This window comes from Oryzias melastigma, linkage group LG21 (assembly GCF_002922805.2).
Source record: "Oryzias melastigma strain HK-1 linkage group LG21, ASM292280v2, whole genome shotgun sequence".
In the NCBI taxonomy this organism is placed as follows: Eukaryota; Metazoa; Chordata; class Actinopteri; order Beloniformes; family Adrianichthyidae; genus Oryzias; species Oryzias melastigma.
Genome location: NC_050532.1, coordinates 2954298 through 2967708, shown reverse-complemented (window position 1 = coordinate 2967708; position 13411 = coordinate 2954298). Strand labels below are relative to the sequence as shown.

Below are 13411 nucleotides of genomic sequence, written 5' to 3'. Positions count from 1 at the left end.
TGAGGTCAGCAGATCCCCACCTGCACCGAAAACGGTGCCTGCAGAAAACTGCTTTCCCCTCCTGAGGCGCCGGATGGTTTGCCAGAAAACCACCGAAACACAAGTCAGTTTATTTGTGATGCTCCATCTCAGGAGAGACACCAGAATAACAGGAAAAATAAAACATTAATATGGATTACCAATTTATTATGTTCCAGGGTGGTGGCCCATTATATTCAGCCCTAGGGCCGTAGTTTGCCCAGTAACCAATTAAGGATGTTTTTGGACACAAATTTGCAATTTCACTGTTTCCATTAAATCCTAATTAAGCAAAGAAACACAAACCAACTCACACGATAAGTAATTCAAAAACACGAGGACAGATGTGAACAGCACTTTGATTTACAGCAGATATGTTCACATTTCTGCACGAGCGCTCATCATCATCTATCAAAGGAGACGTCGGCGTCTTTTTCAGGTCATGGAGCGGAAAGCTACATAGGAGCGGCTAGGATGAAGGGACTCCAGGAAATTGTGGTTGGTGATTTACAGAGAATCCAACAGTTCAACATGACACACTCAAATTTTGATGAGCTCTGTGATGCTGAGGGACCTCTTGTGGCGGCGTGTTAGTCATATGACTCGTATAATAAAAAAAAAAAAAGCAGTTTTGCAAAATATATCAATTTCACCTAAAAAAACATCGTTTGTGGACTCTGGAAAAACAAGTTTTTTTTTTTTTTTTCGATCAATGATCAAGTTATTTCAAATCCATCGTGTTTCCTTTAAGTGAATTTATTATTGCAAATCCAATTTGTGCAATTTCATAGTCAGTGGAAACACAGCTACTGACCAATAGACTTATCTCTGACTCTTTTGTCTCACTGAATGAACCTCAGATCGGTGCCTTTTATATATGACATAAGGTAAAAATGGACCATTCGTTGAAGGCGTGCCACACAATCCAGTGTGTAAAATAACACCACGCGCGTCCAATACTGACGTTTAGCGTTCAAGGAACTCAATGTAAGATGAATTAGTGTTCTTGAATGATTAACCTCAAATAAACAACAATGTGTTTCAATATCAAAAATAAGTTTTGAAATAATTCATTCTTAGATGGCTTCTTTATACTCCATATTGAACAATATTAATCAAAGAAACAACTCTATTTATCACTATAAAAAGACTTGACAAAAAAGCGGGCTGCATAGTTTCCTGTGCACCTAGCATTTATCACCTTGTAAATGTTAATGGACTTTGATTATATGACTGGGCCGCAGATGTAAGGGGTGATATTCTTGTCCGTCTGCGTGACAGAGTGACAGCTGGATTTTTGAAAGACGCCAATTTCTGAGAATCCTCCCAGTGTGTGGGAGAAAAATAATGAGCAGCTGAGGAGGAGCAGGAGACGAGGAAGATAAATAAATATCACCTGCCTGAAGGACAGACGGGAAGAATAGATCCTATCTGACCTCTAAAGGCTGCTGCCAATCAAGTCATTATCAGAAATAACTTGTATAACTGAAGTTATAAGGAGCTTTAAAGCCTTTTTTTTAAATCTATTTACACCAATGTTAACTCATTTTAATAAACAACTAGTTGATAATAAAGATCTGATAGAATATGAAGATATGTAAGGTAAACATCTTTTTATCTGTTTGCATTGTTTGTATCGGCTTTTTTGGAAGACATTATTAATTTTTCATTACAGCCAATAAAAATCCATCAAAACTGACCTCATCTCCAGCGGCTTGAATGTTAGAAAAACATGTTTTTGTTTTGCATCAAGCTATTAAAAATACATAAGAAGGGCTGACGTTTGAAGTCGATTGTAATTCCAGCTGTAAATGCAGCCGGGCTTCACACTGATGCAGTGGTTTGTGGAAAAACAAGAATTTTCCTGGTTCTGACTAAAGAGTTTGGACAGATCAGACACGTGGAACATGTCGTGCACTCTTATGCCTTTAAGCCTTTTACCTGCGGCACTCCAGCGATGTAGGAACAGCAATTAGGTGCACAATTACAATCATTGTGGCTGTTAAAGCCATTATACCTGTTTCATGTAGGCATAACACATCGTCTCGGCGACACGTTTTCCCTCGTCATAGCAGGCGCGGGGGCCGATCGGGTTCACGTGCCCCCAGTAGTCTTCACTTTGGGGGTGCACCTCCGGATCTGAAATCAAAACAACAATTTTCAGCTGCTTTTCTACAAAAAAACTGTCAATTTTTTTGCAGTTTTTTTCAAAACGCTCATTAAAACAGCTTTTCAAAATAAAGCAGCTATAATAAGGATAATTAAAGTGCTGCTGAAAAAAGGATGAAGCAATCAACGCTTTGCCATCCAAGTGTGACATAATGATGATGGGGGAAAAATGACCAGATGTGGCCGACAGTTGTTCTGTAAGTCTGACTCACTGTCCATGATGACCTTGACATTTAAATAGGAAATATAAAAATAATGCCCCTTAATAACACAAGCATGAATACATTACAGTTTGGAGCATTAACCATCTTGTTGACATTTAGATATTACGCATCAGGGTTGAAAAAATAAACTAAAGCTCCACAATATCGTGAAAACAAGCGCAATAACTAACATTTAACTCCATCATTTCAATATGATTCAATTAAATATTTAAAATACTGCATTCATTAAACCCTGACATTTTTTCTAAACGTTTAAAGACCCACTCCAATGAAAATGAGGTTATTGTGGTATTTTTCTGATGATGGAGGACATATGCAAGGAAAATTAACCCCTTAATGCCTGTTGTCTCAAATATGCGAGAACCCACATTAGCTATGAAATTATCATAATTTAGCATTTACTTAAAAGCAAAAACACAAGTGAATATCTTTTTTTTCATAGCTGGGAATAAATTCAGGAGTTATGGGGTTAAGCTAAAATTGCATTTTGGAAAGTTTGTACATTCAAGCAGACGAAAAAATTACATTTGAAAAAGTGAGGAAGGGAAAGGGGGCGGGGTTGCTCTGCCCACAATTGAGGGGAAAATTTCTAATGAACTACTGTCACGCTGCAGAAACGATGTCCCAGAAATTAACTAATAGCTTTTTAAAACAGCAGTTTTTTGTCTGCTCCTATTCATTTGATTTGATCAAATAAATGCTCAAAGATGCGGTTTAATTTACTTTACATATGTCCTCCATGATCAGAAGAACACCAAAAGAACATTAAAAATCACAATTTTCCCTGAAACAGAAAAAAGTCAATAAAATGTTGCTTTTAAAACTCAATGACAAGATTGGAAAATGAACAAACAAGTGTACACTTTTTCCATTCTTAAAAACATGAGAGTGTAAGTTATATGCTAAGGTGAGCTAACGTGTTAGCACTAAACATCTAGAGCAGTCTAGACCAGTAGAAAGTGTCTTTGTGAGAACAGGCTGGACCAGGTGTGATGTGCTGCAACAATAACAGGAAAAGTGTTTGAGAAAGTTGTGAAGCCAGAGATGTTTTACTTTAGAGACAGTGACACCAAGAAAAGAGGAAGTTAAACCAGAGGATGGTTCAAAAAGTTGGAAAACTCTAGAACTTCAGATAAGATGGATGTTTTGGATAGGGCTGTCACTTTATTAACTGTATTGCTTAATATGTATTGCTGCGAACCGCTAACATGCATGCTGGAGGTCCCGGTTCAATGGAGCCAACAGAACAACATCATCTGCAAAGAGCAGAGATGAAATCCTGTGGTCTCTAAACCAGACCCCCTCCAGCCCCTGACTGCACCTGGAAATTCTGTCCATAAAGACAATGAACAGAACCGATGATAGAGGGCAACCCTGCCGGAGTCCAACATGCATCGAGAAAAGGTCTGACTTACTGCTGGCTATGAGAACCAAGCTCCTGCTCCGGTCATACAGAGACCGGACAGCACTCAGTAAGGCTCCCCGGACCCCATACTCCCAGAGCACCCTCCACAGGACACCACGAGAGATGAAGTCAAACGTCTTCTCCAAATCCACAAAACTCTTATGGACTGGATTAGCGAACTCCCATGAACCCTCCAGCACCCTGGAGAGGGTGTAGAGCTGGTCCACTGTTCCGGGACAAGGGCAGAACCCACCGCACTGTTGTTCTTGGATCTGAGGTTTGACTATCAGCTGAACTTTCCTCTCCAGAACTCTGACATAGACTTTCCCGGGGAGGGTGAGGAGTGTGATTCCCCGGTAGTTGGAACACAACCTCCGGTCCCCCTTCTTGAAAAGGGGAACCACCACCCCAGTCTGCCAGTCCAGTGGTACGGGTCGCACCGCAGAGACGTGTCAACCAAGACACTCCCACAGCATCTAGAGACTTGAGGTATTCGGGGTGAACCTCGTCCAACCCAGGACCACAGAGAAGCTTTTTGACTAGCTCAGTGACTTCAGCTTGGGTTAACAGCAATCATTAGGTTAAAAAAATTGCGATAAATTTGATGAATTGATTATAATTCATAATTAATTAATCGCACAAAAATGTATCGTATGACAGCACTATTTTTGGACATAAAGATAGTCTAAAATGGTAAGAACATGTTCAGAGGAGTAATGGTGGCTGTAATAGTAAGGAATGATAGAATACTAGAAAACCAATCACTGGCTTTATTGGTGTGGTCGAACTAGAGATGAAGACGGCTGCAGAAGAGACAGCAGCGGAAAGGAAAGGGTTAAATGGAAGCAGATGACTCATTATGGATAATCCTGGAGGCAGCAGCTGAGAGGAAAAAGGAGTCGACTCCGCTGGCCTCTATCTGAGAGGAGGCGACACTCACAAAAGAGGCAAAGCAGCGAGCTCCAATAATTATGTTGTTGCCGTTGACGAGCTTGTCAAGTCTCACAAATTGACTGAGGGACTCAGTATAACCTTCTCGCGTGGCACGCCACACATTAATGTTGCTCCGTGATGATAAGAGGAAGTGACAGCAGCGGAGGAATGACAGAACAGACAGCAGCATCTCCTGTGGGAACAGGTGACGAGCCGTTCCCACATCCTCACAGTAACACCAGGCTTTACGGGGATAATAAAGATCCAACATCAGGCTCTGCAGCTGGGATTAATGCGTGACAGCGCTCCAAGCATCAAGTAAATGATGATATGATATTATGACACTACTGAAAACCTCTGTAGGCAGTTATTTTAAAAAGTGCACATTTTAAATACTGTAGGGGCAGTGGTTTAAAGGGATTCCTTTGTTGAACCTTTTTTATGATTATAAAAAGGTTGGTGAAAAGTCAAACACTGTTTTTTTATCTACTTTTAGCTTTAATCACAGCATGCTCTTGTTATGGGAATTTTGATTATTATGATTTATATACACCTATTGTAATGTATTAATGTTAACATATTTATATTTCCATTATGAGCTGTAACATATGAAGCCCCTAGAGGGACATTGAAGTAAAAAAAAAGTAAAAAACAAAATAAAAAAAATCTAAAAATTGAAGTTAAAAAGATTCTGGTATAGTAATGACCATAGTAATGGGTGCACACCGGTTAGTAACCAGAAAAAAAACATTTTTTACAACAATTTTTAGAAAATAAATGTATTCAATTTTTCTAGAAAAAAAAATTTGTTCCAATTATTAGAACACATTTTTTTCAGTTTTTATCTGTGTACCAGTTAGTAACCAGAAAATATTTTTTACTTCAGTTAAAAAAAAAAATTATAGAATTTTTTACTTCCATTGTGTGAAAAAAAAAAACGTTTTTGCTTCAATTTAAAAAAAAAAAAAAGAAATGTTCAATTTTTAGAACAAATATTTTTTCAGGTACTATATGGTATATACCAGCTACTAACCCGATAAACTAAATTATTTTAACTTCAATTTTTCAGGAAAAAAAATACCTATTAAAAAAATATATTCTCTTTAATTTTTAGAACATTTTTCTCTATTTTTATCAGGTGTGAACCAGTTAGTAACCAGAAAAATGTTTTACTTTATTTAAAAAAAAAAAAAAAACTCAATTATTTGAAAAAAAAAAGATTTTTTTTGGCTACAATTTTTTGAACATTTTCTATCTGTTTTTATTTGATGTGCACTAGCTAGTAACTAGAAGAAAATTTTTACTTAAATTTTTCAGAAAAAAAAATTCAATTTATCGAAAAAAAAACAGTCTCTTGAAAGTCACTCATTAAACTCTTATTATTATCATATAATAATATGTTATAATTATAATGATTGTTTTTATTTTTTCCTTCCTAGGACTAATGGCGGACAGCGAGACATCAACCTAGGATACAGAAAAAAAGAAGAAGTGCTGATAGGCTCTGAATAATCTCATGAACCCAAACATGCAGTCATGATTACCGATGCTTTTGTAGAGCTCATAGAAATAAATAAACCTGATCTCTAAACATCATCTGTGTCTCCTTTTGTAAATGATCAATGTTTTCATGTAGCTATGAGGCTAAAAACTTTTAATGGTAGCTCCTCCCACACACATCTGAAATGTCGAGTTTATGAACACATTTTTTGATAAGCATTGAGCATCAAATTTGATGTGCGGCTGCAGCTTATACTCTGGAGAAACTTTTAGTCCAAAAAATACAGTAATTATTTTTATCCTTTTCACATTAATATTTTCATTATTTAACTTTAGTTTTTATAAATAAAAGGAAAGAAAAAACAAGTAAACAGATAAAGCACCTTTAATTCTGAAGGTTTTGAGGGAAAATAAAAATAGATGTCTGAGCTTTGAGGTTCTGATCCGGTTTCTTCCCTTTTATAATCTCTCCTGGTCCAGAAAGTCTTCCTTTAAAGGGGACGGATGTTGCTGCGGTGCAGACTCTCCCTGCTGTCAGCCACGTCAGGCTTCTTTCCTCACCTTTGCCTGCCTGTCATCTCTGTAGTTGTTCTCTCATCTCTCTGCCTCCTGTTTCTTTGTGATTCGCTAATGTGGACTGTAACTCCGCCCCCTCCTGCTGGTTACTGGGAACTGTGTGCAGATTGCATAGCTGACTAATCAGATGAAGTTTATCGTACATAAAAAAAAAAAAAAATCATGTGGAAGGATCAGTTTTGCCTTTTATAGAAAAAGAGGTAATGCAAGATACAGAAGATGGAAGATTTTCTTTTACACAGCTCAGAAAAATGGAGAAAAAGGAGTGCAAACAAAGTGATAAAGATGCTTTTGAGAAAGTGTTCAGGTGTTCATGCCATAAATAAATAAACATTGATTGGAAAACCTCTGACGTCACAAAAAACAAACAAACAAAAAAAAGGTCTGAAGGCCTGAACTAACCAGATCTAACAAAAATGTTCTGATCATTAACATTGTTAACATTGTTCTTCTTCTCCTGGAGGGGTTTCAGTTTGGCCATTAGGTGGCGATGGCACTATAGAAGTACACCTTATTCCAGAAGAAGACAACTGTATAAGGAAAAAATGTTTTTTTTCAGACCACAAATAGTTACTTTAAAAATATTTCCTCAAATGAGTTTAAAAAATGAATGCCTTTAAGTAAAGACAGATGTTCATTTAGTCAGGAATGTATTTTTTAGGTTGACTGAACTTCAGCATTAGCCGTCCCATGGGACATTCTTTTCAACGTTTGCATCAAGTTAGCGGACTTTAGCTTTATGTGCTAAATTGATTTGTATCTTTTGTGAATCGATTATTGATCTATTAAGCTTAAATCGATTCAAATCGATTAATAGATTTTTCAACCCAGCCCTAGTGAATTGAGAAGTGAAGACAAGCAGCTTTGTGCAGATATGGAACACTTTCCATGTGAGATGTTGCATGTCAGCACAAGACCAACATAAACAAGTTAAAATTCGAGCAGTCTTAGTACGTCAAAGAGCGTGTGTTACTTAGGTGTCGCTGGCAACATCTCCATTGACCCAACTTTAGTGCTAATAAGCATGAAGCATACTTGACTCAAGGACTGCACACTTGTCCTAAATACTGAATTCTCCTTCACGTTGAAGCTACCTTACCTCCATAGACCTCTGAGGTGGAAGCCAGCAGCAGTCTTGCTCCGACACGTTTAGCTAGGCCTGAAAGAAAAAAAGCAGAGTGAGACTCCTCCATGAAGGAGATGAAACTACAGTCAGCAATGGTGCCTTCTTCTGGAATCCTACACCTGTACACAATGAGACTTTCTGGGTTCTAGACCACTACATGCTGTCATACTTCTAAGTGAAAATGCATCCAAGACCTGAATTTTGACTCTATGTTGTGGCTTATTTTCTTATTTTTCCACTGACCGAGTCTGTAGATTATCTGATGTGAAAAATATTTCCTCTATTGAGATGCATATTTTACTAAACTTTAGCATTGTTATTTTTATGTATGCATAGAAATATGTAAAATGTTTGTTTTTGCTTTTCTATTTGTTAGCTCTGTGTGGATAAAAACACATCAAAGAAGGCTCAGTCTCCATTTGCTTCATCTCAGCGACACGATTTGATGCTTCTGCTACAAACATTGGCTTTCAGCAGGTGGTGATTATATTGATCAATTTAAAGGATTTCTGTGTACTTTAATATTCAGCTATCAGTCGATGTTAGACTGCACCAAAACTACAAGAAGGGCATGGCATTAGAAGCAGACAGTTACACTTTCAACTTTATCCAAACATCTGATTATGTAAAACCTGCATCACTGACTTCTGCTAAATTAAAATAAAAGTTCAGCTTCTTCAAAAAGGTTTAGTCATCAAGTTTTCTTCTAGATAAAAAAGAAGGTGTGCTCCTATGTATTTAGCAAAGATGAAACTGGGTTCCTGAAAAAAAAACGTTTTTTTTTCTTTTTTTAAGTTTAGAATTTCATCAAACATAAATCTTCTAGAACAAAGTTGAAATGGAGCAATGTTGTGAGCAACATTTGTCCTACTGCAGGTTTAGGAGCAGTTCATGGTTTAAATAAATAAACATAAAAGGCTTACAGGCTCCCTCTCTATATCGCAGTTCATCTTTCACAGTCTCGCTGTTTCTCTCATTTTTGACAGTGAAATTTTTCAATCAGGTCTTTGTTATCATTCTATAATCCAGGATTCATTTTTTAATAATGGTTTGAACTGGAAGAGTTTAAACAAGAGAGAAAAGTGTGAAAAGTCCTCCTTTGTGGATTTCACCACACCACAGACAACACTGTAATGCAATTCTGTTACATTTTTTCTTTATGTTTTAATTAAAAAGGATAACATGATGTTCATTAACAAGCTCAAGAAAAGTAAGTTGATTACACAAAGTTACTTACCGAGCATGTTAAGAGTCCCAATTGTGTTGGTCTTCAGTGTTTTGATGGGATTGTACATGTAATTTGGAGGAGAGGCTGGAGATGCCAGATGATAAATCTGGTCAACTATGAGAAAAACAAACAAGACAATCATTTTGTTGTGAAGCAAATTGTTTTAGGATGCAAAAAAAAACAAAACAAACTATTTAAGTTCAGAGGAAAAGAAATCTGTTAAAATACAATTTTTTACAGTAAATGGAAGCCTTGGAGTTTAAAAATAATTATAATAAAAATTAGATAATGTAAAATGTTTGCAATGAACACCAAAAGGACGTTTTAGAATAAACTTTTGAGGAATTTTTGCCAATTTTCACAGAAAAAAAGATATTTGAGCATAAAATGACCTCAGGAGCTGTCTTTTGGACAAAAGTCTGCAGTACTACGTCTATGATGGTGCTGCAAACACCCGTTGAGCAGGATCAGGTTCATAAGCTGCCACCACACCTGATTCATCTGCACCTTTGTTCTCGACTGAAATAAAAAAAAAAATAGAAATGGGCTAATGATGAAATAGTAAAGTGAAATGTTTCATGAGTTATTCATGAATGTCTGAAACTGCAGCTTGTGCTGTGGATGCATTCATGACTGATGAACCCTGTGACCATGATCAGATCAACTGTAAATGTGGCAGCCCGCTGCATTAGTGATAACAAATAGCTTCACTGGTTAAAACATAAAATCTACAGGCAAGTACATTAAAGCAAAATAAGTGGGTAGATTTAAAAAATATATATATAAAAGGAACCACTCAACTGTCACAAACAGTCAGACTTCTATGTAAAATACAGTTTTATGCAGGATAAACAACCATTGAGGTGCGTTTTCATTCTTTAGTCTCACTCTGATTGTTCTTTGATCTATTGTCAAAGCGTTCCCAGAGGTTTTGCCCCAAATCAATATATCTGTCATTTTCTAGGACATAGTGTCTGCAGAGCGGCAGGAGTTCATAAGAAATTCATGTCTGAGTTGTGGGCGGGACTGTTCAATTCAATTCAATTCACTTTCTTTACATAACCCAATATCACAAAAACAATTGCCTCTTGGGCTTCATGCCGGTAAATTTACAGATATAGAAAGTCGATCATAAAATATAAACAATAGCTAGTTGCTAAAAAACTAAATTAAACTAGTCATCCCTGCCCTCAGACCCTCCCTCTCGGTAAGGAAAAACTCCTAAAAACAACCTGATTCAGGAAAAAAAAGAAGAAACCTTAGGGATGTCCACATGAGGGAGAGGTCCTATCCCAGGACGGACAGGCGATTTACCAGGACTGTTAAAGAGGAATTAGCTTATCTAACTCTACATCTACGTATTTGAATAGAGTTCATTCAGATAGGACTGGGGACGAGGTCCACGACCAAGAACAGGAGCACAGACGACCCACCAGGAATCACTCCTACTCAGAGAAGAACAACCCCCCCACTGTCCATAACACACTCACCCACTAGCTTACAGCCCTCATACCCCGAAAGAAGCCGTTTTAATTTCCCACTTACAATCTTTCTTAAAAATAATTTGTCATCTCTTCCGATCACGAAATCACTCCAATCGCGAAAGAAATACTCAGAAATGTCATTTTACACGGAATTTCTATATGTATATATATGTCTTCCATTATCAACACCAAAATCACAATTTTCACCACTCATATTTATGTTGTGATACAAAGAGCTAGTCAGAGAATAACCTGTGTACAGTCAAGCCCTTCACCTAAGAAGTTTTAGTGGGAAAATTGAGGGTTCTAGAATTGTGGATTTAAGTATAGAGGCGATGCAGGGCTATAGAGCGAGCGCGTGGAGCTGAGAATGTCAGGGCTATCTGAGCATCTCTCTCAGCTTGGATTTGAAGCGGTACAGAAAGATGAAGTGCAGCTGGTGTGACATCCATGGATCCCCAGCATGCAATATGAGAACAACCCAAATCCTATAACTTTGCCCACATATTGAAACAATGGTCAAAAAGTCAACAGTGGTCTGCTGTAGCTCCTGGTGGCCTTGGTAAAAAAAATAAATTAATTGAAATCTATTTTACTTTTTAGCTAGTGTTAAAATGTATGTTCTAATTTGAAAGCTGTGATGATGTTATATGTTGTTTTTTTTTAAATCTTTTTCCTTGTCACACCAATGTGTGACGGCTGCCTGTACACAATTTCATTCATTCTTAACTTCATCTAATCTAACTATGGAGATTCTAAGAAAAGAAAACAGAACATTTGATACAACGTGGGCAGGGACATTTGCTTTCACTGACAACAAGACTGCTTTTAATATGATTTAATTGAGATGAGAAACTAGCAAACACTAAAAAGATAAATGTTACAAGAAATTTCCAGAGCAGGCTTTGCTCAAAAGTATCCAGACAGAAATGAGACAAAAGTTTGAGAACTGACGTCTGCAAATGTAGCTAGTTTTGTGGCTGCTCATGAAATAGTCAGGTTTGGGAAGCCATTCACAAATGAGTCATATTTTAAAATAGAATATTTTATTTAGATAAATTCTGATCTATTCACAGACTTTAAAAGACAAGAATGGAAGTCTACAAAGATCTGCAAAGATAAAAATGCCAGAAGACATCACAGGTCAAGAAATTAAAGACATCCATTCAGTGCTGGCCTCCAGCCTGTGATGAGTCCATAGACAGAGATGATATTAGACAAACAGTGCTGCTCTGCTGGTAAGTAAACTCTGTGACCCGCGGGAAGAAATGATCGAGTCGATACCAATAACAGATCAAACACGGGGGAAGGGCATCGGTGGGGCTTTTTAAATTGTTAAATACCTGCAGTAATAAACGCCACCCACCTGGTATGAGTGGCTACGGACGACGAACCAAGAATGACAAGAGCGCTTAACGGCTTTGTGGCAAGAATCCATGACTTTTCCCTAAACTCCCTGATTTCACAGAGGTATTGTATCTTGTGATTGCAAACTCTAGAGGAGGTTTGATCATTTGAGCAAAACTTGGCTTACGCTAAGAATAATGCCCTTTAAGGAGTCATTTATCAACTGTCCTCTGCTTGGACACCTCAGAGGGCATTAACTCAAAAACAAATGCAAAAGAAAAACACATTGAATCAAAAGTAGTACTTTAATCTTCTTATTTTTACCATTTAAATCATTTTTCACAAGAAGTGGACTTTTCCGTTAGTGTGACGTGCTGTCATGTTATTGACTACTGAACCTGCACCATCTTCTCTCTGCTGCAGCGGAGGAAAAGTGTTGAATTTATGTTATGTGAAACAAAGCTTGTTTTTGTCCAAATGATGAAGCAAAAGTTTGTTTTAAAGTCCGCCTCTGATGAAAATCCTGTTCTTTGAGTTTTTAACATCTATGTGTGGCATTTGTCTTATGAAAGAGAACAAATGTAATAAGAAATAATTTTGTTTTTACATTTCTGAGTATTTCTTCTTTTAAATCTCTGCCAATCAAACTGTCTTGGACAGACTCTGTTTGAATGAATGATCTTCTTTCCATCAACAGCTCTGCTGCACATGCACTAAACCCTCATCTGTTCCTAGTGTCTAGTTCAGGTTCTGGAGAAGAGAAGATGGTATCTTCACATTGACTGCAGTCAAATGAGCCGCCGTTCACATTTCTGTGGTCAAATCAGCATCACTGGATTTTTGGTGTGAGTTTCATCCAATACTTACGGTAGCAGGACTGAGAACGCTGGAAAATCTCCACCAGACTCCACGGAGCTTCTTGATGTGACCACGGAAATGTGAACGGCGGCTCATTTGACCGCAGTTGGAAAGGATTGTAAATCAATGAAAGAGCATTTTGATGTTAGCTTTGATTATTTTATCAAGAACTCTGAGAAACCAATGATTGAATGTATTGATCACAGTCAATAAACATTGGAGAATTAGCTAAAAGAGTCTTTGGTGAACTGGAAGGAGAAAGAATCAGGATTTTGGAGGAAGTTCTGCCATGAAGATCTTCACTTCCTCGTCCCAGCTGACATCCGGATCAGAACCATACGGCTGGACATTACCCAGATTGATGGATGTTTTTTATGTAGCAGATTTACGCTAGCGGGACATAGAGCTATAATAGTCAGACGGGGGGATCAGGGGTGGGGCTGCTCAAAAGCCATGCCCCCTCAGAAGAGATTTTGGAAACAGAGGCTTCAGATCAACATGAAAAATGTCTTTTTAAGACATTTAGGTTGTGGGATTTGGTTA

At 37.5% G+C, this 13411-nt stretch overlaps 1 protein-coding gene across 1 annotated transcript in view; it reads right to left on the bottom strand.

Annotated features, from left to right (window-relative positions):
* The window catches only part of uxs1 (UDP-glucuronate decarboxylase 1), a 56056-nt gene that overhangs the window by 12924 nt on the left and 29721 nt on the right, over positions 1-13411 (bottom strand). The window contains exons 7-9 of the mRNA XM_024286813.2: positions 9189-9293; positions 7925-7984; positions 2036-2157 (exon numbers count right to left, since the gene is read on the bottom strand). Of these exons, the coding sequence (XP_024142581.1) occupies positions 2036-2157; positions 7925-7984; positions 9189-9293 (287 nt within the window). The remainder of the gene's footprint in view (positions 1-2035; positions 2158-7924; positions 7985-9188; positions 9294-13411) is intronic.